The sequence below is a fragment of the Caretta caretta genome, chromosome 8 (genome assembly GCF_965140235.1).
Source record: "Caretta caretta isolate rCarCar2 chromosome 8, rCarCar1.hap1, whole genome shotgun sequence".
NCBI lineage: Eukaryota > Metazoa > Chordata > Testudines > Cheloniidae > Caretta > Caretta caretta.
Window position 1 is genome coordinate 22,320,866 of NC_134213.1, and position 25,933 is coordinate 22,346,798.

The following is a 25,933-nucleotide window of genomic DNA, read 5'->3' on the forward strand; positions in this document are numbered from 1 at the left end:
TAGTTATGCAATGCCCTATAGATGCTAATCTACTAGTTTTTGAAGTAGTGAGTCAGTTTTTGCCTTTGACAGAACACATAAAACAGTCAAGACCACTGTAAGAAGCTTTTAGGTTCCAGTTTCCCTTCCAAAAAGTACTATATTTTGTTTGCATTATAAGTATTGTTACCTGCACAGTCTAAAATAGACAAGGTTACCCAACACTGTCCATTGTAAGACCATTTTCAACCCAAACAGTTACATTTTGGTAAAGTTATAAGCAACTGAAATTTGACCAAGTTATGAGCTTCTGAAAGTCTCAGCACCTGGTTTGGCAGCTACATTCTCCAAAGATTCTCTCTCTAATGGGCATGCTGCAGGGGTAGAACAGACTTTCCTGCTATTGCTCCTTCCACCTGGCAAGAGCCACTGTCACAACATGCATTGGGAACTGAGTTTCTCATACTTCCCCTGCTGGGACCTAAGAAGGAGAAGGGGGAACAACTTGACTGGAATGCAGAGGGATGAGGAGCTAAGGGGGCAGAGACTAGACACAAACAGGCTGGAGAGGTCAGGACAGAAGGGTCTGAAGCCACTTGTGAATATTCCCTTCAGAATCTGGAATAGCACCCACAATTTCAGAGTCCACATTCCTTTTATGTCAAATAGCAGTGAAGCATACTGAAAATATATGCATCATCCTGTAATCCAAGTGTTTTTAAACAAATCTCATCACTGTAGGTTTTTAAGCACAGGTTAGACAAACGTATCAGAGATGGTCTAGGACCGATCATCTCAACCTGGGGAGGGGGTCCAACTTTTAAGGGGTGTGACAAACCTTCTAATAGTTCAGTAATTATAGTAAATGTAGGGGGGTACTGTGGCATTGCATCCTGATGCTTGCCTCTCATTCAAAAGCAAATTTTAGGGGGTAGGGAGGGACAAGTCCAGGAAAAACAATGCTAAGGTGGGATGTGATTTAAAAACATCTCGGATATAGGTGTTCTTGGCCCTGACTCAGCGCAGGAGGGCTGTATTAGATGACCTCTCAAGATCCCTTCCAACCCCACATTTCTATTATTTAAAACTTAACACAGGAAATGAGCACATTAACAATGGAGCTGATGAACTAGTTTAGAACTAAAAAAGCTGCTTAATTCAACATAAGAAATAAGAGGTCAGTGTGTTTTGGGATGTATATTTAGAGGTATCAAGCGTTTGGGCAGACTTTCCAGAGAAGTTGCTTCGAAAAGCATTTCAATCCCTCCATCCAACCCTCATACATTGTATGAGCAAATAGATGATTCACTAGGACAGCTCCACCTCGCTTCTGCCCAAACATGTTTCACTAAGTGCTTAGGTTTACCTCAAATGTAGAAACTGAATGCTAATTTCAGCCATGTTTTTATTTAAGTTAAATTAAGGATTATACAAAGCAAGGAAGCAATATGCTCGATTCCTGCTATCAAAAATAAAAAGGTAACTGACCCCATCCAAAACGTGCAGGTATATCTCAGTGAGGTCCATGAATTGTTGGAAGATGTAGGATTTTTTTCTAACAAGGCATAGATTTTGTTTTTAAATAGACAGTTATCAAGAAGTGGACTAGGATCATTCACCCAGACTACAGTCCAGTTTTAGATTTTTGCTAAAATCTCAACCTATTCTCCCTCCCACCAAAACAAACTATGTTTTGGGTGGATTATGTCCTTTATGGGTTATATGCAGGCATTCTAGAATACACGAGGCAGATTTTGTTTGGGGATTTTTTAAAACACAGAAAGAAACCCTGTCCTCATAACCGATTCTAAAATAAATGATTTCAGTATTTATCAAGGGTTCTTAACAGGCTTTTAATATTTAGTCTCCCTGGTCTAAAGCAAAGCTAGTTCTGCAACAACTTTCTAAAAGGAATTTATGTTGGAAAATGCGGTAGTATTTCACCACCACTTTCATTTCTTAAATTGTAAGAAGGCAGAAATAATTCCTATTGATTCACATAACCAGTTAATTTGAAAGGTTTGGTAAAGAAGATCTGAAATATTCAGTGTTTGGCTTTGCTAAACACTGCAAATCAACAACTTCATTTTCCTGTAATGTTTCCAGGAAAAACTGGATTAAGAAGTGAGGCTACATCTTGTCCATTCAAGGTTTGTTTGGTAGCTGCTACTATTGGAAACTAATAGTAAAGAATGCAGAAACTTGGCTCTCACAAGCAAACCCTTGGAAAATATACTCACAACGTTTAGCTAAACAGTCATGTTACTTCAGGACATGGCTACGGATTTACTGGTAGTCTTCGAATGATCAGATTTTTAATCAGTAAGTGTCAATAAATGGTGATTTCACCATACACACACAAACTAATGAAAATATATGTTCATCAATGATAATCAAAATTTACAGATAGGCAAAGAAAGAAAAATGATGCTTGAGAACTTAGTTTGCTTTAAGGATATTTACATTGTATATTTTGATGTGATGCTGACAATTTGCATTTTAACAGTTATAAAGCTTTAACTTTTTGAATCAACGTCTACTGTTACTAAACAATTACTGTCTGACCTCCCCATTGTCTTGTTCCACAAACAGCTTTCCACAACTGAAAAATTTAAATTGATAAAAATCTAAAACACTTAAACACAAATATTGATATTATCAGTCAAAATAATCAAAAAAGAAAAATCAAATTCTGCCAACCCTAGATATAGGCTGCACTCAAGTTAGTAAAGTACACCTTGTTTATAGGGATAAGAAATCTGGGAGATCAGAAATTGAGGTAGCCTTGAGAGTTTTAAGGCTGCAGAGCTGGGGCAGTAGTCAGATTTACAACTGTATGCATCCCTGCACACTTCCCTACTTTCCAATGGGCTGAAAATTTCATATTCATTAAAATGAACTATTCAAAGGTACTGATTAAAGAGAAACTTTCAAATTAAAAAACCTTACATGGCATCAAAGACTTGCAAAAATATACAAACCTTCCAGCCATATATGTGCATTAGCACATTTTTACTATAGTAAAGCAGTGTAACATACATAGGCAGAATTGGAAAACTTGTTTGTAACCTCCTGTGTTTCAATGTCTGTGTCACTATGCTGGGGAATTCAGTCATGTGATACTGTGGTGTGAGAAACTATTTGGTTTGCAGCTCCCAGATGGGCAAGCAGGCATTATGCCAAGTCACATGATTCACCTTAGTGCTTACTCAGCAAACCCATGGTTTTTATTTCTTTAATGACTAACCTTGAGGAAAGCAAATGAAAGTGTTGATACCACAGTGGTAGGTACACAATTACTATACTTAGTTCCACCAAGGCATCATCCTTTAAACAGCAACTGCTTTTAAGTTGGCTACAACTAGGGCCCTACCAAATTCATGGTCCATTTTGGTCAATTTCACAGTGATGGCATTTTAAAAATTGTTAATTTCATGATTTCAGATATTGTGAAATTTCAGATTTTAAGTGTTGTAACTGTAGGAGTCCTGACCCAAAATGGGGGGGGAGGAGGAGGAGCTGGGGGGTTGCAAGGTTATTGTAAGGGGGTCACAGTATTCATAGCTACTAAGGTCAGAAGGGACCATTATGATCATCTAGTCTGACCTCCTGCACAATGCAGGCCACAGAATGTCACCCACCCACTCCTGCGAAAACCTCTCACCCATGTCTGAGCTATTGAAGTCCTCAAATTGTGGTTTAAAGACTTCAAGAAGCAGAGAATCCTCCAGCAAGTGACCCGTGCCCCATACTACAGAGGAGGGCAAAAAAACCTCCAGGGCCTCTTCCAATCTGCCCTGGAGGAAAATTCCTTCCCGACCCCAAATATGGCGATCAGCTAAACCCTGAGCATATGGGCAAGATTCACCAGCCAGATACTACAGAAAATTCTTTCTTGAGTAACTCAGATCCCACCCCATCTAACATCACATCACAGGCCATTAGGCCTATTTACCATGATTATTTAATTACCAAAACCATGTTATCCCATCATACCATCTCCTCCATAAACTTATCAAGTTTAATCTTAAAGCCAGATAGATCTTTTGCCCCCACTGCTTCCCTTGGAAAGCTATTCCAAAACTTTACTCCTCTGATGGTTAGGTTGCCACCCTTACTTCTAGGGTGACCAGATGTCCCAATATTTAGGGCTGTCTTATATGGGCTCCTATTACCCCCACCCTGCCTGATTTTTCACACTTGCTATCTGGTCACCCTACTTACTTCTGCACTGCTTTCAGAGCTGAGCCCGTCCCTCCGGCAAGCCAGCTCTGAAGGCAGCACAGAAGTAAGGGTGGCAATGCTGCAACCCCCTTACAATAACCTTATGACACCCGCCCCCCACAACCTCCTTTTGGGTCGGGACCCCCAGTTTGAGAAACGCTGGTTTCTCTCATGAATTCTGTATAGTATAGGGTAAAAACATACAAGAGACCAGATTTCAGAGTCAGTGACGTGTTTTTCACAGCAGTGAATTTGGTAGGGCCCTAGCTATAACATACATTTTGGAACTTTTCATTTTCGAAACCCTGGTGTTAGTGAATACATGTTACAAGAATATGGCCAGTGACAAATTAATATTTAGAACATCTTGAGAAACCAGATGTCACAATAGCAAGTTTACTAACAAAAAGCAATTCTGTTCAATTATCAAAGCAGTAATTTTATGGTCAAATGTTACCTCCTAAAGTAGACTGTACATTCAATCTTGTGTGAGGAAGGACCCACTAGAGTATTTAACAGCGGGAGAAGGAAGAAAGCCACGTGTAGGAGCAGAAGTAGATGAAACCACTTGTTTTTATGTTAGCCAAACAGCCAGTGAAATTCTAGGCCTGATTTCAGACCATGTTGTACCACTTCCACCGTTCCACAAAATAGCAGTTAAGAGCTAAATTCCAAATCATTAGGCAAGTATAAACAGCATTCACATAACTTCAAGGAGCAGAAAAAGCCATTACATCTTCAGATAAATACCCATCTAAGAGTTCTCAAACATACAGATCTGCCCTTAACTGGGGCACAAACTTAAAACTCAAACACTGGCATAAAGGACTCAAAGGAATAATCTCAAAGCAATCTCAAAGGCATTCTTAGTGACAGTTATGAAGTACATCATGTTACTAAACACAATAAAACTGAAGCAGAAAGTAGCCATGTTAGCAGTCTTAGACACAAGAAGCACAACTGTGCATTTGAGTGCATGAGGAAATGCAAACAAAGCTGTTATAAACTAAAGTTCAAACATATCACTACAGCTTTAGATCTTGTTTACTCAAATGCTTTTTATCTCAGACTACATCTAATGAAACGGACTACTTGAAAATATCAGTGATAACTTATTGACACCCAGCACAACTTAGGCATATGGATTTCATACCTCTACCAGGACATTACACACATTTATTTGTCTTGGTTCCTTATGTTTTGTCAGTATCCTATACTGCTTTAGCCTACAATTATTCTGACTGGCACCAAGCAACTGGTTCCTTAACATCTCTCCGTTTCAAATATACAGTTTCATTATGGCAGTCACTTCTCAACTATTAAAGAGGGAGGAAAATTTCACAGCAAACAAGTATGCCAATGTACCAAAAGTTTGGATTCTTTACACTTGCTAATTCAACCTCTCCAGAGGCAGCAATAATGTAATGCATAGAGTGTATATAAGAAAAATAGAGCCCGTCACCATGAGACGTTTGAGACTGAACTGCCTAAGTATTTTACAATTTACCTATGTGTTAGCTTCTCCATATTGACTTGTATGTTCTCTTCCATAAAGCTGGAAAAACAATTGTTAATTGTTGACCAACTAAGTCAGAAATACAAATGCAATTAACATAATATGGGATAACTGGTACAGTCAAGTGAAATATTTAGCAGATATCACTCACTGTGGCAACTAACATTAGTTATAAATTAGGCCACCCAAGTACTAAATTAAGAAGTGGCAACTAAACACTTTCTATAGGAAAGTTAAAGAGTTACTATAAATAAAATATTGTGACTGTTTTGTACAGCTAAGACACACTTCAAATATTTGAAGTATGCTAGTGCAACTCATTCCCATAAATACCATGCAACCTGATGGTTTAAATTGACTAGAATTCTCCATGCTGCATATGCACTTCTAAGTGATTGACTTGCTATTTTACTAACTGCTTAAGGCAGAAAATCTACATCTGGTAAATTGTTTCTATGTATGTTTCTACAGAAATTAAGCCTTCCTGCCTTTTTGGTTGCAAAGGTAATCCTCCAATATAAGGAGAAACCCATGGAGTGCTTTCATCCCAAGTCTTTATATTGCTCTAGTGCCGCTCAGCTTTCCCAAGCAGGATGAAAACTGACAAAACTGGTCAGTTTAATTACTGCATACAGGATGCCACATATATTGAAACTGACAAAACTGTTCGCTACCTTGGTATCTGCTTCTGCTAGATAAAAGTGTGAGCAGAGGCAGACAGAACCAAGTATAAGAGAAGATCTAAAAAAAGACTGAAGCTATCCCTATTCAATAGAAGAGATTACCCTCCTTGTCAGCCAAAAGGCTCTGCCACAAAAAGAAAAGCATCAGCTGCTGGAAGGGAAAAAAAGTGACAGGGGAGTCATACACGCCTACAAATATGAAACAGAATCCATTGACAGGACCCTACCTCGTTCCAGCAGCTCACAAAAATGGACTTTTCTCACCAGAGCGCTGCCAGTGGAAGTTACAGTTGTGCCCTCTCCATGTCTCATATTAGTATCTGGCTAGCAGGTCTGTTTTTCAAGCCCTGTCTTATGATTTCAAATAAGCAGTTCCAAGCTGAGAATGCATCCTCACTGATTAAAATATTTAACTTGTATAAAACACTGCTTAAAGGGACATTCACTTGAAAAGATGTCTGAAAATTATGCATCTACTATTATTAATAAAACTCTAGGATTACTATTAAGTAACTTTTTTCAATTTACTTTGTGCATTTGACAGCACTTTATGTAACTCAGTTTCACCGTTTCCCTGAATAGTCCATTATTATGGGAGATACTAGTGAACGCTAAAGCCAAAAGACCCTTGAACATTTTTAAGATGTTTCAGGACACCCTGTTAGAAGGGTGCTTTATCATAAGCTATACTATTTATAAATTTGAATGGTTTTAAATTAATACATTTCCAATGTCCTTTACATCACTACACATCTAACTGCACATATTGCACTCTTAAGGCTTAATGCCAGAGTAGGTTTTACTCATTTTATGAGTTAGGAAGGACCCATGCTAAATGTTAAATTTGAATAGCTCCATACAATGGTGCGATTCTACTTACGACTAAATTAAAATGTCACTTTAGTCAGCTTCATATGCTTAGTGGGGTATTAAGACTCCTACAGTGAGAACATAGTGCAAACTTCTCTGAACCTGGTAGGTCATATCAGGAGAATAAGGTTAATCATAACAGTCTTCTAGAATTTGCTTTCCATGAAGATGATGGGAAGCAGTAAGAAGCTTCAACCTTCTCCTTCCACTCCCCCTGCAATAAGGAATATGAAAATTGGCATAAACATGCCTCAACACCTGTAGAATATAAAACAGGTTTGAACATTAAGCTGGGTGGAAGGAAAGCTATGATATACACAATACATATTTTTTCAGTAGTCTTGGAATTCAAAGAACCAATGGTATATTTTCAGTGCCATTAATTATCACCTATCCATGTGTGTTATTATGCCTTGTCTACACAAGAGCAATGGCTTCCTCATGTAGCCACAGCCTTAGTTCTGCCCTCAATAAATAAATGCAATATTTAATATGTTACACATGATTGGCTGTAACCAAGGAGCAGATACATCATCCATTCCAAATACAGCCAGATCCTGTCAATTCATCTGAACAACTAATCCTCAAGAAAAATCTCTACCCAAAGAAAACCTATTTAAAAATATGTAGAGGGTGCATCTTGAAAGACATTTAAGTTACAATAAATTAATACAAAAAAAAGTTCAGAACAAGCCACCAGCCAAATATACAGCCAGCCAGAACCAAGGCATCTGGTACAAACTCAAATACCCCAAATTAATGTGATCAATTAAACAAGAAAGTAACAGATGAAAATGATTGCCAGTACAAGAAGCAGACTGACAATGCCCTAGAACCATCTGGATAAACCTGCCAGAAGAATGTGGCCTTTTCATTTCATTCAGTCCATCAGAGCTGCTTTAGGGCACAAAATCAGTTAAAGAAGTGTAACCTTGATTCAAGTTCTGTCAACCAAAAATGAAATTCATGTTGCACAATAAATGTAAATAACACACATTACACTGTTTAACTACTAGTGCATTTATATAGTTCCTTGTACTCTGAACTAGTTTCAAATTCTTCTTAATATTTGAAGGGGTCTGCATGGTGGGAGTATAGAATAACAGCTGTGCCCTTTTTTCAAGATTTCTTTTACACCATAAAGCAAAACCTTTCCTGCCCAAATCTGACTGTGTTTTTTTATCTTAAACATAAGGATTGCAAAGTCTCCAACCTGACCTGTTTACAGTGATGGCTGAGGATTCATGTACCGTCAGCTTTCTCAGCTCTGAGGTGACATTCAAAAATGTATTTTAAAATTGGATTTTGCCCTTTTGCTTCTTTATACATTATGAATGCATGTAAGGGTTTTTTTTTTTTGCTAATTTATCTTAACATATCTGGAAGACCAAGTCTAGTCATCTTGGTTTTACTGGATGTATCTAAGCATGTTTCTGCACTTGCATCTAAGGTGCAAGAGAGCTGAATATTAAACAGAGACTTCCTCTTATTGCAAAAGTATTAATAACTGCACTTCCGTGTTTACTGCTTTGATATATGTAGGGTATATCTACACTTAAGCGTAGCACTTCAGTGTAACATCACCTAAGGCAACAGGAAGGGTTCTCCTGTCAATAAAAGTAGTCCACCACCCCAGGTGGTAGGTAGGTCAAAAGAAGAATTTTTCCATCAACCTAGCTGTCTACACAGGCACATAGGTTGGCTTAACAATGCCGCTCCAGGGTGTGGATTTTTCACCCCAATGGACACAGTTAAATCAACCGAATTTTCTACTGTAGGCTAGGCCTAAGAAGGCCCAACATGTTTTTCAGAAGCTAGCCTGCATAATCTTTACTTTAGTAACTCAGACGTACCATTTTATTTCTTGTATAAGCATAACAAAGGTCTTATCTAGTGTTTTTTATACACAGGTCTCAACACTGATTCATAGAAACACAGGACTGGAAGGGACCTCGATAGGTTATCTAGTCCAGGCTGCTGCACTGAGGCAGGACCAAGTATTATCTAGACCGGGTGGGCAAACTTTTTTGGCCCGAGGGCCACATTTGGGCATGGAAATTGTATAGCGAGCCACGAATGCTCACAAAATTGGGATTGGGGTGCGGGCCCTGGGGTGGGACCAGAAATGAGGAATTCAGGGTGCGGGAGGGTTGGAGTGCAGGTAGTGGAGTGAGGGCTCTGGCTGGGGGTGCAGGCTCTGGGGTCCACGACAGTGGGACTGAGAGGTTCGGAAGGAAATCAGGGCTAGGGAAGGGATGATGGAGGGGGTCGGGGTACAGGCTCCGAGCAGCGCTTACCACAAGGAGCTCCCAGAAGCAGCGGTACATCTCCCCTCTGTCTCCTTTGTGGAGGCGTGGCCAAGCGGCTCGGCACGCTGTTCCGTCCACAAGCGCCACCCCTGCAGCTCCCATTGACTGCGGTTGCCAGCCAATGGGAGCTGCGGGGCTGGCGCTTGGGGTGGGAGCAACATGCAGAGCCCCCTGTCTGCCCCATGCGTAGGAGACGGAGGGCGGACATGTTGCTGCTTCCGGGAGGCGCACGGAGCCACAGCACGCATGGAGCGGGGCAAGCCCTGGATCCTGCTCCCTGGCAGGAGCTCAAGGGCCGGATTAAAACGTCTGAAGGGCCAGATGTGGTCCCCAGGCCATAGTCTGCCCACCCCGATCTAGACCATTCCTGATATGTTTGACTAATCTGTTCTTAAAAGTCTCCAACTGCCGGAGATTCCACAACCTCCCTACATAATTTGTTCTAGTGCTTGACTACCCTTACAGTTAGGAAGCTTTTCCTAACGTCTAATCTAAATCTCCCTTGCTGCAATTTAAGCTCATCATCATTTCTTGCCCTGTCCTCAGTGTGTAAGGAGAACAATTTATCCCCCTCCTCTTTGCAACAACCTTCTACATTCTTGAAGACTTATGTCCCCCAGCCCCAATCTTCTCTTCTCCAGATGTAACATCCCCATTTTTTTCCCCAATGTTATCTCATAGGTCATGTTTTCTAAAACTTTAATTGTTTCTGTAGCACTCCTCTGGCTTTTCCCCAGTTTGTCAAATGTAATCTTGCATTCTTTTGTAAAGTATTACCTCGGTTTTACAGATGGGGAAACTGAAGTACAGAACGATAAAGTGACATTTCCAAGGTTATACGACAAGCCAGTGGCAAAGCCAGGAATGAGCTCTCGATTCCCTGTCAAGTGCCCTATCCACTGGATCACAATGCCTCCTGCTATGACTACTTTAATAGAGTGCAGCTGTAAGGTTTTATAACAGTTTTAAAGCTTGCCTGACTTATGAAGAAAAAAAAAAGGATTAAATTTTCCTTAACATTCTCCTCCAGCAGAGCACAACTCAATTCTATTCCAACTGTTCAGATACACACATTCTGCCATAGTGCTGATGTGGTGTACTGTCAGAATATTTAACCGAAAACTAAACTAAATATAAAAGTCAAACATTTTCCAGACAAGAGTGTATTTAAAGCGTACCAGATCACATGCATCTAAAGAGACATACTGGTAAATCAAGCACAATATGCACACTCTATGGACATCACCAGGATCAAAGTCACAAATTAATTCTTTGTACAATGTACATATCCTTGATGGGTGTTCTAGTGACACATTCCATGTTGTAAGTCAGGTTATTCATCTTCATTCACAGAAACAAGTATTTGGCCTGAATCAAATTCCATCATCTTCATGTTTGTGGACAAGAACTTTCTTGAACAAATTGTTATTGCCCTTCTCTGATGTTAAAGTAGAAAACGCAAAATAAGAAGCACTTTATTTTAGGTTTTCTCACTGCAACTGTCACCAGATATCATCGAGCAGGATGCCAGCCAAAAGTAGAAGTGTGTGGCTAAAATACATCCCCCCACGCAAGATTTAAACCCAGCAGAAGTGCTGTGGAAGAATTTCGAATGAGGGCAGATGTTCTGAAAGTAGCATTTTGCAGAACACCCTATGGTAGGACTAGGGCTGTGAGAACCTGAAAGTGAAATTGACCAGAGATTGTTTCAGTCACATAATCTAAGGGATTACTCAACCTGAACTTTCCTCAGTTTAAAAAAAGTAGTGAGTTGAGTAGTTTCAGATACCATATCAGTTGCCAAATCTCCCAATCAATTTTTTGTGGTATTATCCATCATTTCCTGTTCTTTAAAACAGGAGTTCATTCCCCTATTGTTGTGTGGAAAAAACACATTTAAAACAAACAAAGATGAAATTGCTGACTATATACAAAGTGAAATGGGATATATAAAATACTGTCAAATGCACAAAGAAAAAACTAAAAATATTAAAAACAAGTTTTTTCTTTCAGTGATATCAATCTTGTTATTTTCAAACAGTAGGTAAGTTTTATACAAGAATCTTATTTAAGTAGACTTTCAGCATCTCAGCTTGTAAAAAACAGTAATAAATTGTTTATTACTGATCAAGCCTGAAGACATCTCTTTGAACTGTAATTCACTTCTGCTACATGGAAAGAATACTAAATTAAGGATTTGTTGGTAGCATAACAGGTATGTTTTTCACTTAAAGAATAACAATTTACATTTACCTAAAAACACCTGTTTTTTCAGACTGGTAGTGAAATATTAAGTACCTGTTCACTTTGGCAGTTTTTCCAAGTTATCATTTTAATGTTCAACTATTTCAGTAGTGGCATTTCAATAAACAATGTCACGTATTTCTTCAATGGAAGGCTTTCATTTTTAAAACTGAAAAGGATATTGAAACTGCGTAATCTGTGCAGCTCTGATTTCACACTTCTAGCTAGAGGTTTTTTGCTTCATCCAGGTATATTTGCTCTATCCTTACATAAGACTATACTGATTTTACAAAGGGTTTAAATATATAGGACAACACAGCCTACGGCAATATAGTTATGGCATATGTGCAGGAGATATTACTGCTCATAACTGGGGGCACACACAAATGTCCTTATTTTAAATGAAGGAAAGCATTAAACTAATTAGTATTCGATAAGATTTACAAAACATGTCCTACAATAACAGCGGCCAGTCACAATGTCCTACAAAATCTCTTGGGTTATACCCATTATGTATTATAAAACAAGGAAAAGAATAGGTACAAAGCGTGTACTTTAGCTAGGCTTGTCAGAGTTCAATTTTCATTTTTTTACAACTGATGGCTAATATTGAATTTAAACATTTTCTATATTTATCAAATTTTAACAGTTGCGGGAAATTTTGGGAGATCAGACAATAATAATTTAATGAGAGCAGATGCTGAGATTCAAAAAGTTAAAGCTTCAAAATCATTAAAACATCACCTCAAAATATACAACGTAAATATCTTTAAATCAAATTACATTCTCAAGAAGCATTTTTCTTACTTTGTCTATTTGTAAATTTCTATTATTGATGGAAATATTTTTTCCTTGGTTTGTGTGTACACTGTGAAATTGATGTTTATCAAGATTTACCATAAAAATCTAATCCTTCCAATCCTAACTATTACTAATACCCTATCCTTTGCAATCCCCTAAGTTTTGTTTATGTAGCCACTGACTCCAACAACATAGCTTTGATTTTCTTCACACTCACCACACAACAGATGTTAAACACAATTCACAGAATTTTAAATGCAATAAGCTTCTAATGAAGGCTCTTGAAAAGTGACAACTTTTTATAAAAAGTTTTTGTATAAAGATAGTTACATTTCCATTCATCTCTATACTGAAGTAAGGGGAACCCACCAGCTTTTGCTTTATTCTTGCTCACCTGGCTGACCTACCAGTCTTAGTAAATTAATCCAATTCTCAAGTATGCTTCACTACTAAGAAAATTTAAAAATAGTTCTGACTAAGCCTCCCCTGATGTATTAAAACATGTTTTCACAACTAGCATGAAACACCGAGACCGCATAACAAGCAAATGGAAGGGGGAGGAATAATCTTGGCACTGTATCTCTAGAGGGCTCAGTGACGCATCTGTTGTGGGCAACAGAAAGGGGCTGCCATTTCATTCCCCCTGGAGGTTCTCTGCAGGCCTGAGCCTTCCAGACACACAAATGTGATGGAAGGGAGAGGTACATGCCAGAGCATGTCCCGTGTCCCAACAGAAGATGGGGGAAGGGTTAGTCACGTCCATCCGCCATTTTCTAAGCAGAGAAGGAAGACATGTTGGAACAAAAACACAACAAAAGAGAGCAGCCATTTCCAATGCTGCCTCCCCGGAAGCCAGCCTACACTCCCAAACACAAATCCTTCAGGAATTCCCCCTTCTCAGGGATTGCTGCATAAAGGGCTGAAATCTACAGGGCAGTAAGGGGGAATGGGGAAGGCTGGGTTGGAGAGATCCTGCTAATTCTACCGGATACACACTTTTCCACCTCCTAAATCAATCCTGAGTAAAAACACTCACCGCTTCTGTAACCATGGAGCCCCATCACAAACTGACGCACTGGACAAGAGCCCATACTGGTGTCCCACAGCTTGTTTGACTCTTACCTTATGTGTGGGATGCCAACTCCCCCTTGCAGAATCTTGTACAATTTGCTCTCGTACAGCAACTGGGGATGCCTGGCCTTCTGAGACTCCAACTTCACAGCCACTTCCTGCAGTGAGAGGGAACAGGGATCAGAGCATCCACCAAGTACAGGGGTTTAGGAGGACACAGCACTCCACTCCCACTCAGAGCTCTGCTGCAGTAAATTTTGGGAATATGGGAAAATTTTCTAGTGCTCACAACACTAGCTCAATATCCATAATATGGAGAAGCAGCAGGCTCTGCAAATAAAATCCACACGGTGCTGATCTGTGCATAAATATCCATCCTGAAAGGGAAATTGGACTAGAAATGTTTAGTCTTCAGATCCATACGACTAATCGAGATGGGAATTGTTTCTTCGTGGCTCAGAAAAATGTGGGATGGAGAGAGAAAAAAGAAGAAAACCGAAGAGTGGGGTGTGTGAGGGGGGTGTCCTTCTGTGTGTCTCACCATATGTTGAGTGCCAGGTAAGTGTGTGCCCCCTCCAAGCAGAAAAGATGACTGGGGGAAGGGAAGATGGCCCCCTGCGCTGCTGATGGCAAGGTACATACCCCCATTTTTTTTTCGGGGGGAGGTTCCTAACTCTACCACCCATCCCCAGGGTAAGTGGAGATCCCCCGAATCGATGTGCTATCATCCGGTAAATTTCTCCTGTGAAGGGCCGGCCAGCCTCTCTCTCTGGTAGCGGCCTAACCACCGCAGCGGGTACGCGGGTCGCCCAATCTCTTGGTGAAGCCAACCACAGGGGCCTGGGCTCCCTGTGCTGACAAGACCCCGGCTCGAGGAGGGTCACTGGGGCGGGGACTCCCTCAAGGGATGAGTCCCGGGGCTCCCTGCGGGGCTACGTGGCGCCCTTACCTCCCCGTTGGTGATGTTGATGGCCAGATAGATGTCCCCGAACGAGCCCGACCCGATCTTCCGCACCAGCTTGTATTTACCCCCGACGATGAACTCGGCCTTGGAGCCGCTGCTGCTCGCCATGGTGAGGGGCGGCTCGCGGCCCTCCCGGCGCTGAGGGGAAGTGAGGTGGGGGCCCTACGCTGGAACAACGGGCCTGGGGAGGCTCTACGCCGCCTGGGAGGAGGCGGCAGCGGAGGAGGAATCTGGTCCCCGCCGCTCAGCTTAGGCCGGGCCCCTGCGGCGGGCGTCCTCCTCCGCGGCTCTGCCCTACTCCCCGGCCGGGCGCCACTACACTCTCTGCCCGCTCCAGAGATACGGGAGTGGCACCGGGAGGCTCTGGGTGTCCGAGCGCAGCTGGCACCGCCGGATCCCGGCCGCCACCGCTGGTACTTCACTCAGCAGCCGCCGCCATCTTGTATATCGCGCGGCTGCTATCACGGACACAAAATGCCTCCACTCTGCGGCCGCCGCTTCTTCACCGCGCAGGGCACTCTGGGAACGGGGCGGGGCAGCTACTGCGCATGTTCGACAGGACACAAAACGCGCAAGTGCAAGCTAAGAGGGCAGGCGAGGACGTTGAGCCAGCGCGCATGCGTAGACGGCGTTGACTCAAATTCAGTGAGCAGCTCGGCTCTTCACGCAGCGTCAGTTTCCGCAAGTGCACATGCGCACAACCCTATTCGGAAACCAGGCGGAAGGGTGAAAAGGAAAGGGTGCATGCTTGCCCGTCCTCCCTCACCTGTCCCCCCCCCTTCAGCCTTAAAGGGCCAGTGGCCTTTCAAAATCACAAGGGGTCTCTGTCACTTGACGTGGCCAACTTTGTGGGAATGGGGCCAGGCAGGGGCACGTGGGGCTTTGCAGCCTGTTTCTGGCAGCCAGCCTTGTTTGGGGGAAAGCAGAGCCATGGTCCTGGGCTAGTAGTCTTAGAAATCAGTCACTCTCAGAGGGGGCCATCTGATTATGGGTGCTTCCGTTTTTGGTGACAGCTGGAGCCTGATTTTCAGAGATCTTCAGCATCTGTTACAGCATTCAGTGCAGTTAGGGGGAGCTTCTCAATTGGTACTCAGCACTCAGCACTGGAAAATTGGGGCCACAATGTCTCTAGCTGGCAGTATTCCTCATGCTGAGTATTCAAAAATCATGAGTCAAGCCACAGAAAAATCACGAGCTTGGCTTAAAAATGATGAGATTTTAAAAAGTCTAAATTTTGAGTTCTTTTTTGTTTGGCATCTGTTTTTTGAGCCTCTAAGGTTAATATTTTCAAGTTGGCTCTGCAGACATGAAGGATAGAGACAATTTTTTAAATGTAAGCTGAGATCTTCAATTAATCACGTGACTCTGGGTGCTGGGGCTTTAGAAGAAAAACCAATGTCATGAAAGCTGGCATTGCAACACTTGGGCACCCAAAACCAGAGGTATCCAAAATCAGTGGCCACTTCTGAGAAGTTGGCTGCACGTGCACAGCTTCTTTTTGTCCATTTCACAAACCAATCTGCTAAATATTGCTGGTTGGTTGGCTCTTTGTAAAGTGGCTGAGAGGACCCTAGGTGAAGAATACTTTGAAGATATAAAGGGCCTAAAAGTCAGACCAGGTGTAAATGGGTCCACTCCCACTGAAGTCAAAGGAGTTGCAACAGCTTACATTTGGCCCTTTTTATAAGTGGATGGATCTCCTCTAGAACCTCTTTGGAGCAGGTACCTGACTTAGGTGCATTATAAATAATAATTAATGCTTTGTGGTCACATTGAGGAAAGCAGCAGTAATGTTACATTATGCTTAAATGGAGTATTCATAGATCTGATTTTTGTACCCATCCTCTTAGTCAATTTTCCTGCTACATACCCCCTTCTTGATCTTCAGTGTGTCAATTACACCATCTTTCTAACCAGTACACACATGACCTGTAATTCACATCACCTTTTACATCAGCTCTGAGTATTGCCCAAAGTGGATTGTATCCAAGCTCTGCTGACAACTTATCAGATCGCAAATCAAATCCGAAAACCTTTGGTACATTAATGTTAAGTGCTTGACTTCATTGTATAGAAAAATAAATTCAGAGTAACATGTGGCACCTAAGGTCCCCCTGCTATTCTGAGATTCTTGCTGCAGTATCTCAGGCCCAGAAGCACAATAGGGGTGAATTAAGAATGGAGTGGAGCTGTCTTGTGCTTTTGTGCATACACAACCTCTGTTTTATCATCCTTCTTTGGTAGGTCTGACATGATTTGATTTACCTCGTAACCTTGGTTCAGCTACGAGTCTTTTTGGATTGTAAAGTGTGTAGCACTAATTCCTGGAGATGCCTTGCAAATTTCTGCCGGGAGTTCTTTAACCAGCTGCTTTGTGTCAGCCAGATATATTCTGGGTCTGCTGTTTCTTTCTGCCTTTTTAAATGTTCTTTCCTTCTTTGTCCTCTCGATCCATTCTCTGCATTATTCTTTTGCAAGAGCATGAAACTGAGAATTCCTTGTGACTCATTATTACTCACTGTCAGGATGGGCTCCATCGCGCAAGACTAAATTTGGGAGAAGATTTAGGCCTCCAGCCCTGTTGAGAAAGTACCTAGAGAAATGCAGCCAAATTATAAGAGCAGCATACATTAGATGCCAACATGGCATGTCTCTTGCTAACTGGATCAGCCACAGAAGCTCCCTTTCAGCTCAGCTGGTGGGGTTGCTAACCACATGCTTATGAATGATAAGGAGCCTAATTTAAGGCCTTGTCTACACACAGTTTATGTATCGATTTAACCACTTTGATTAGGACTGTGACTTTATACTGATATGGTTAAAGTGGTACAACCCCTAGTGTGTATGCAATTATACCAGTATAAAGGTGCTTATACCGGTAAAGCTTATTCCCCTGATATATCTGCAATCACACTAGGAGTTGTATATTGGTTTAGTTATTGTGGTAGAAGAACACTCTGTCAACAAGCCCTAAGTATTGGCTGTGACTATGTGATAACTCTGAGACTTGCCTAAATTCATTTGGTCTCCCCTTGTTATCTATAAGGTGGCTGCAAAGCAGGAAACCAAGAGGAATGAGAAGTCCAAGTAGGGGATGAAGCTTGCAGTTAGCAATGATCCTGAACTGCAAAGTTCACCTCCAAACTTTCTTGTGCTTCAGGGTATTTGGATCTGAGTTTTGCTTTGGTCCCATCTCTCCCTGCAATGAAAATAAAACTGATCTTAACCAACACTGATCACATTCTGGACTAATCCACATACTTTAGAATCAGTAAGAAATACCCAAAGTTAAAGTCAACCCAAAACTCATTCCCATGTAAATTCTGTAATTGATTCTTTGCATAAGTAAGAATATCTGCACTGGTCTCTCACTGAAAGTGAATATTGATCTTGTACCAAGGAGTACGGATACATATCACAGGAGGAGGGAACTGGACTTTCAAGGGCACTTGAGATGTCTCAGAACAACTCCCTCAACTCATTTCTAAATAAGGAGCTTTGTGTCCCCTATTGCCAGTGCTGTTACTGTTGATCATGATCTGCAAACAGCTCAGGAGGACTGAGAAGCACTTAAAGCTCTACAGGATTTTTAATAGCTGCTCTTGAAGGGATTTGAGCAGTTGGGAAGTTGTTTGGCTTGAGTCACATTTATTTGGAAGAGCTGGAAAAACAGGTTGTCTGATAAATAGACCATATATGGGTGTATCTGAGTGCTACTGACCTCTCTGCTCTAGATCTGCAAAATTGTGCAATGCTGCCATCTGATGGCTGAAAAGTTACTGTTATTATTACTGTTTAAAACTAACACTTACATAGGTGCTGGAACTTGGGTACTGAGGGGCGCTGCCACAGCCCCTGGTTGAAGTGGTTTCCATTATACATAGAGTTTACAGTTTGGTTCAATGGCTCTCAGCACCCTCACTATAAAAATTGTTCCAGCACCCCTGAATATTTATATTACAGTGGCACCCAGAGACTCCAATCAGGATTGGAATCCCATGAAGACCACTGTGTCTGCCCTGAAGAGCTTACAATCTAAGAAGACAAGTATCATACTTGGATAGGGGGATATGATGAAACATACACAATTTATAATATACATATAGACATTTGTTATTTTTTCTCTTGATAATTTTAAATATATAAGGTAAATGCCAGTTATCCCCATCTGTCCCTCAAGCTAACTTCTTACAGGCATCACAGCAGAGAGAGGTTTTGAAAGATTTGAAAGAGGATCAGTTCAGGAAGGATGTTCTGGGCATAGAGGGCAGCCAGGAAGAAGGCACAGAGATGTGTGCGAGAAGCTGACGAACATGCTGGAATGGAGGAAGAGTCATGCAAGAAGAGACAAGAGCAGATACATTTGGTGAGTAGAGCTCTGAAAGGCCTTGAAGGTGAGGACAAGAAGGTTAAACTTGATGCCATGAAACCAAGGGAGCCAGTGAGGAGATTCAAAGGGACTTGGTCAAAACAAAGAAGATGATCTTAACAGCTGCAATTTGTACTGTGATATGGGTCTTAGGGAGGCCACAATAGCGAAGATGGGATATGATGAAACCTGAATGGGAGTTTTGGCTGTCTGGACAGAAAGAAAATAGATCTGTTTATCTGTCTATGCTTCTAGTTAGCAAAGGCATTAACATCAATACAGTCATCTCCTTTTGATTCCATACACACACAAACATATGCATTGCCCACTATTTAAACATACACATGCACACACATACGCTTTCCATGCACATGTGCACACAAGATCACAGGGACAATTCCACCATGTCACTCGTGCATGAGGCTCAAGGAACATCGCAGAATGTATGTAGGCTTGGAAGGATTCAACTTTTATCAGGGAATGTCAATTTCTCTGCGCGCGCGCGCGCGCACACACACACACACACACACACACACACACACACGCAAAAATATTTCCATAGATAACAACTGAAATGTACAAATAGGCAAAGGAAGAAAAATGCTGCCTGAGAACTTATTAGAATTTGATTTACGGATATTTATATTGTGTATTTTCACATGTGATTCTGACAGTTGGTTTTTAACAGTTACAAAGCTTTAACCTTTTAAATCTCAATGTCTACTGTCTTAAACAATTACTTTCTGATTCCCCCCAACTTTCCTACAGCTGTGAAAATGGAAATTGATAATAATAAAAAAATGTTTAAATCCCATAATTTTGCACAACTGAAGATTTAAATTGATACAAATTGGAAAAAATGCTTAAAAAATCAATATTAGCCATCAAAATTATTTTTAAAAATATATAATTCTTCCAAGTCTAGATGTATGATACTGAAATGACCTCAGCTCATTTCCTGTTTCTACTACTGTTCTGTCCACATTTTAAATGCCAGTTTTCAGATTTGGGTCGTGGCAGTTTATGAGCTGTACTTGTGTATGTATCTTTCTGCAATAGCAAGAAGGTAATATTTTTCTCAAGAACAAGAAAGAGAAATTAATTTCTGGATGGGCAGGAGTTCAACACATTAAGTGAATGGGATTAGTAAGGACATAGAGCTATCCATTCAGGTATCCCACGCCTTACCCATATCAGATCAGATCCACAGGTCCATACAGTCCTGTATCCAGCTCTGGCACAATGTATCAGACTCAGAGGCCTAAGCTGGTATTCTGCCCCTTGCCATGTAAGATCAGATCCACAGGTACATCTAGTATGGTACCCTACCTTCTGCCATACTGGATTAGACCCATAGATCCATCTACTCTGGAATCCTACCTCTAGTAGTGACCAATATCCGATACCTCAGAGGAAGATGAACACTCTTGAAAATGCATCTTTCCAGCTGTCATGCCCAATAGGAGAAATAGTCTCTTTCCAGCTTTTCCATGGCTAAACATGGCCAGGGGTGAAAGTAATCATAAATTCTTACCAGTACGGGGGCCGGCTCCGGCCCCCGGAAGGGGTGGGGCCTCTGGCAAAAGGGGCAGGGCTGCAGGTCAGCCTCCCCCAGCCAGCCCATCTACTCTGCCTGGACCCCGCTGGCCGGGGCTCCGGTAGTGATTTAAAAGGGCCTAGATATCCGGCCGCTGCTGCAGTAGCAGCAGCCATGCCCGGGAGCTCCGAGCCCTTTTAAATTGCCAGCCCTGGGGCAGCTGCCCTTTTGCCCCCCTGTCATAAATATAAAGAGAAGGGTAAACACCTTTAAATTCCTCCTGGCCAGAGGAAAAACCCTTTCAGCTGTAAAGGATTAAGAAGCTAGGATAACCTCGCTGGCACCTGATCAAAATGACCAATGAGGATACAAGTTACTTTCAAAGCTGGAGGTGCGGGGGGGAAACAAAGGCTCTCTCTGTCTGTGTGATGCTTTTGCCGGGATCAGAGCAGGAATGCAGGTCAGAACTCCTGTAAAGAGTTAGGAAGCAATCTAGTTAGGTATGCGTTAGATTCTGTTTTGTTTAAATGGCTGATAAAATAAGTTGTGCTGAATGGAATGTATATTCCTGTTTTTGTCTTTTTGTAACTTAAGGTTTTGCCTAGAGGGATTCTCTATGTTTTGAATCTGATTACCCTGTAAGGTATTTACCATCCTGATTTTACAGAGGTGATTCTTTTACTTTTTCTTCTATTAAAATTCTTCTTTTAGGAACCTGATTGTTTTTTCATTGTTCTTAAGATCCAAGGGTTTGGGTCTGTGTTCACCTATGCAAATTGGTGAGGATTTTTATCAAGCCTTCTCTAGGAAAGGGGTTGAAGTGCTTGAGGGGGATATTTTTGGGGGGAGATGTTTCCAAGTGGGCACTTCCCCTGTTATTCTTTGTGTAACACTTTGGTGGTGGCAGCTTTTAACCTAAGCTGGTAAGAATAAGCTTAGGGGGTCTTTCATACAGGTCCCCACATCTGTACCCTAGAGTTCAGAGTGGGGAAGGAAACTTGACAGCCCCCGTCGGTCGCCCGGGGGGGCAAAAGGGGCAAGCAGCGCTTTAACGTCGTTGCCCTTTTTGCCTCCCCCATCGGCAGCCCTGCCGCTAGGGTCCCTTCCGGAAGGGCCCCGACGGATCGGGGAAGGGGCAGCAACGTTAAGGCACTGCCACAGCAGCGCTTTAAGATGGGCTGTGTATGGGCTGGTACCGGCATCTTAACGGTACGCCGTATCGGCCCATACCAGCTCACTTTCACCCCTCAACATGGCCTATACTGTGGAGTCTGGTCTTTAGTTTACAGAGCTATGAATCAAAAATCCATCCAGGCCTTTCAGAAATGCAGCCACAGCCTCTACATCCATGTTCTCACTCTGCAACTTTGAGAAAAATCGCGAGTTACACAAATGTTAATAACATTTGCACAGCCTGTCAGTATCAGAAAGAAAATGAATTGATGAAAACTTCTGGCTTTGGATTTCTTTTTGAAACCACAGGGAGCATTAGCGGCATTGTAAATGTGAGTTGCAAGGTGATTTGTACTGTGTGTCAGAGGAAGATGGACAAGTCTGATCAGCAAAAGAAGCCTGCATTCCCAGCTTCAAAGGTGGTTTTGCAAAAAACTGAGAGAAAAAAAGTAATTGCTTAATTCAAACATAAAACTGGAAACTATCAGCCTACACACCCTCATCAACAAAATACGATAAAAAAATTGCCTGAGACAAATCAATCGGATGGAACCCTAGAAGTGTAGGACTGGAAGGGACCTCGAGAGGTCTTCTAGTCCAATCGCCTGCACTCAAGGCAGGACTAAGTATTATCTAGACCATCCCTGACAGGTGTTTGTCCAACCTGGTCTTAAAAACCTCCAGGGATGGAGATTCCACAACCTTCCTAGGCAATTTATTCCAGTGCTCAACTACCCTGACAGGAAGTTTTTCCTAATGTCCAACCTAAACTTCTCTTTCTGCAATTTAAGCAGTCACCCCACCTTCTGCAAGTCACCCCACCTTGCTCTAGGCTGGATCTTTGCAGACTGGCTACTACTGCACGCTTCCCTACAGAGTACCCTTGCCAGCAAGCAGCACCGGTAAGGTAAACTACTGAGAATGTAAAAATTTATAATTTTAACACACTTTTCAATACACCACACTTTTTAGCCTCAGCCCTTTAATATTTTCTCTGTTTAAAGCTCTGAGATGCTCTAAGTCTCCTGTATTTCATTGTTTTGTGAGGGGCAATGAAGCAAGGAAGAGATGTTTACATCTGTATCACCAGATAAAGCAAAAGGAATAAATCCCCTTTCTTCTCTCTCCATTAGATACACTGAACTTCCTGCTTTGTTGAGAACCATTCTCATACAATTAGCTCAATATCACCTTGATCCCAGCACTGCTCACACTTCAGTTGTTCTTTCTATGCAACTGAATGTCCTCAAAGCTTTTAATTTGATCCCAGGGTAGGGAGGGGGGCTGTGCACACCATAATGAAACAGCTGTTCTATACAGTACAGATCTAGCAGCATACTTGCAGTAGTGCTGGTGAATCTGTCACTGTGAAGTCAGAGAGAGAGAGGGAACAGATCCTCCTTCTGGGCAGCAGGGATATCCCCTGCTCTTGCCAAACAGCATTAGGGGGGAAGCCTTTCATTGACAAGCTACACCATGCAGTGATCTGAAAGGTCAGAGTGTCAAGCACATCTCCTCATGGGTGGCCTGTGAGTGCTGATAATGGGGTGTTTAACTTCTGAGCCCCCTACTGGGATTCACTCTTGCTGCTGTTGGCAATAGGGGCTGGGACCCAGTGTCAGAGAGGAGAGTCTAGATTCAATTTTGCTAGACTACTGTTTTAACATCAGAGCTAGGGTGGAGCACTTCACCAATAGCATAACGATTACAAAGACTTTGAGACAGAATCTGATCTCAGGTATGTCAGCGTAAACCTGATGCAAGTCCAGTGAATTACTCAAGGTTTACACTGATGTAAATGAGATCAGGATCTGCCCTTTTGTCCTTGTATTGCTCCTGCCATTTGAGGATCTCCAATCACATTATGACTTTTCATGAATTTAACTCTACAACAACTTTATGAAGTAGAAAAGTACCTCATTTCACAGAACCTGTGGGCCCCAGCATTTGAGGGGAAAGATTTTCAAAGGCACAAAGGGAGCCTAAGCCTTATGTGATTTGCCCAAAGTCACACAGGAAGTCATTGGCAAAGTTGGGTATAAATCTCAGATCACCAGACTTCAAGTACCTTGATCTAGTTATTAAATAACACTGCCTCTCCATCTGACTGGTGGGTTAAATATCAGGTTGCAGAGACCCAATCATGGGCCGTAGAGCCTATTTGATGCAGTTAGGAAAGGTTGTTAATACAAGAACAGTAACATGGCTAACATCTACGTGCTTCTGCATTAGAGACGGCACTGTGTTATTGGCACTGCTACAATATTTATGCATCAGATTAGATCTGGATGAATGGTTTTGCAGACTCACTGGGATATTCATTTCAGGACACCCATTCTGCCTCAGCATCTCAGTGCTTTCCCAACTGCCCATGCTGTTATGTCCAGAGCATGTCATTGAGACAAGGGCACAACTTCCAAGGGCGCCCTTCTGAGCAGGGTGGCCAGGTCTGTAGCTTTTCTATGACCTTCAGCTGGGGGCTTTTTACAGCAGAGAGTAGGCCATTTACTGGTCTATTTTTAGAGCTGCTCACAGCTTTTTGGGCTGCTGCTGTAGACAAGAATCTTGCGCTGCTAGGGGCCAAATCAGACACACATCAGCCAAGGGCAAGACACCGGGACATAACCAGAGGTAGCATTATTGCTCTGATAGCCACTAGCAGGGCTCAGACACCCAGAATATAGGGCTGCTGAAGTTATTGACAGGATGTAAAGTTCAGCAATCGCCCCCATACAGTGGCTGTTACATTCAATGGGCCAAATTCTGCTTCTGATCCATGTGCCCCAACCCTGACCTGGAGATTAATACAACAGATCCTTGCTAGAGTAAGGGGAGTTAAGTATCTGTGGCCCATTCAGTCACTGGGCTGTCTGCTGAGACTGTCAGCAAAGGTGTCAACTGGTGCCACTGTGATGGCGGTTTCTAGTGATCCTATTCATGGTGTGAGGAGCCATTCAGCATGAGTAAAGGTGGAAGAATCAGACCCTAATTCTAACCAGGAAAAAGGTCTGGAGAGCTCAATGAAAGCCTCTGCCAGTGTGAAATGGCAGTAAAAAAGAAAGTGTCAGGGTGCATAAGGAAGGGGACAGGAAATACTGCTAGAGATATTCTAATGCTATTGGATAAATCCAGGGTACACCTTCCCCTGGCTGGAATAGCGTGTTAGTTCTGATCAGCCCATCTTAAAAAAGATATGGCAGAAATAGAGCGGGTTCAGAGGCAGGGAGTAGTAACTAGATGCCTGGAGAGGCTTCCGTAAGAAAATAAATTGACAACTCTGGGACTATTTTTGAGAGGAAACAAAGAACAGGGAGCATCAAAATAAGGACTGGAATAGAGAAGGCAAATTTGTTGCCCTCTCAATATAAAAACAAAGTGATGTTCAATGGAAGGAAAAGGCAGCAAACTTAAAACTAATACAAGAAAATCGTTTTACACAACCCATAGTAATCTGTGGAGCTCACTGTCACAACAGATCACTAAGGCCAAGAGCCAAGTATCAGAGTATGGGAACAGCTCCACGGAAGTCACTGCAGTGGTGGATGTGACCCAGAGTGTTATTCGTTCATCTTTTCATAAACACTGTATCATCCACCTTGTTTTATTAAAAAATTCCCTTCTAACATATACTAAAAAATTAAGACAGCAGCTACTAAATATGCTCAGCAAAATGCAACAGAATGTGCTCATTTAAAACATCCTGTAGTGATTCTTAAATGCTGAGCTATAGCGAGGATATCCACAAAGACTACACTACTGTATATCACCAAATTAGACTACCAAAACCATCCAGTTAACTCACACTGTCTGTCTAGGTGTGTCAAGGCTAATTCCCCACTCTGGCGCTTCGAGTGCAGAAGGTGGAGGCCTGCAAGGATTCCAACAATTAATAGTGGCCACTCCAGGCTTGTATTAAACTCCCAAGGTTACAGCTTTTCTCTGACCTTGGACTCGTAGATACTGCCATCACCCAAGTGCAGAACCCCTTTGAGAACTCAGGAAGGCACACTTGGGAATTCCTTCCTGTGGGGTACCCTCAAGCCCTTTCACACACACACACCCCTGCTGGGAAGGGCTGAGAAAGAGAAAAAAAAAGAAGAAGAAATCAGCTGTGGTCACCAGATAATTAAACAACATGTGCACAAACCTCTTAAGACACAAAAAAAAATTCTGTTTTTTAAAAAAGTAAATTT

General features: G+C 42.1%; 1 protein-coding gene across 4 annotated transcripts in view; it reads right to left on the reverse strand.

Annotated features, from left to right (window-relative positions):
* Positions 1 to 15,183, reverse strand: part of CSNK1A1 (casein kinase 1 alpha 1) — a 54,981-nt gene extending 39,798 nt beyond the window's left edge. For 2 of the 4 annotated variants that reach the window (XM_048859621.2, XM_048859618.2), the window contains exons 1-2: positions 14,647 to 15,182; positions 13,749 to 13,855 (exon numbers count right to left, since the gene is read on the reverse strand). In XM_048859621.2, the coding sequence (XP_048715578.1) occupies positions 13,749 to 13,855; positions 14,647 to 14,769 (230 nt within the window). In that variant the 5' untranslated portion in view covers positions 14,770 to 15,182. Of the gene's footprint in view, positions 1 to 13,748; positions 13,856 to 14,646 lie in introns of all 4 variants that reach the window. The other 2 variants (XM_075131351.1, XM_048859619.2) reach the window with 2 other exon arrangements.
* Between the last annotated feature and the right edge of the window lie 10,750 nt (positions 15,184 to 25,933).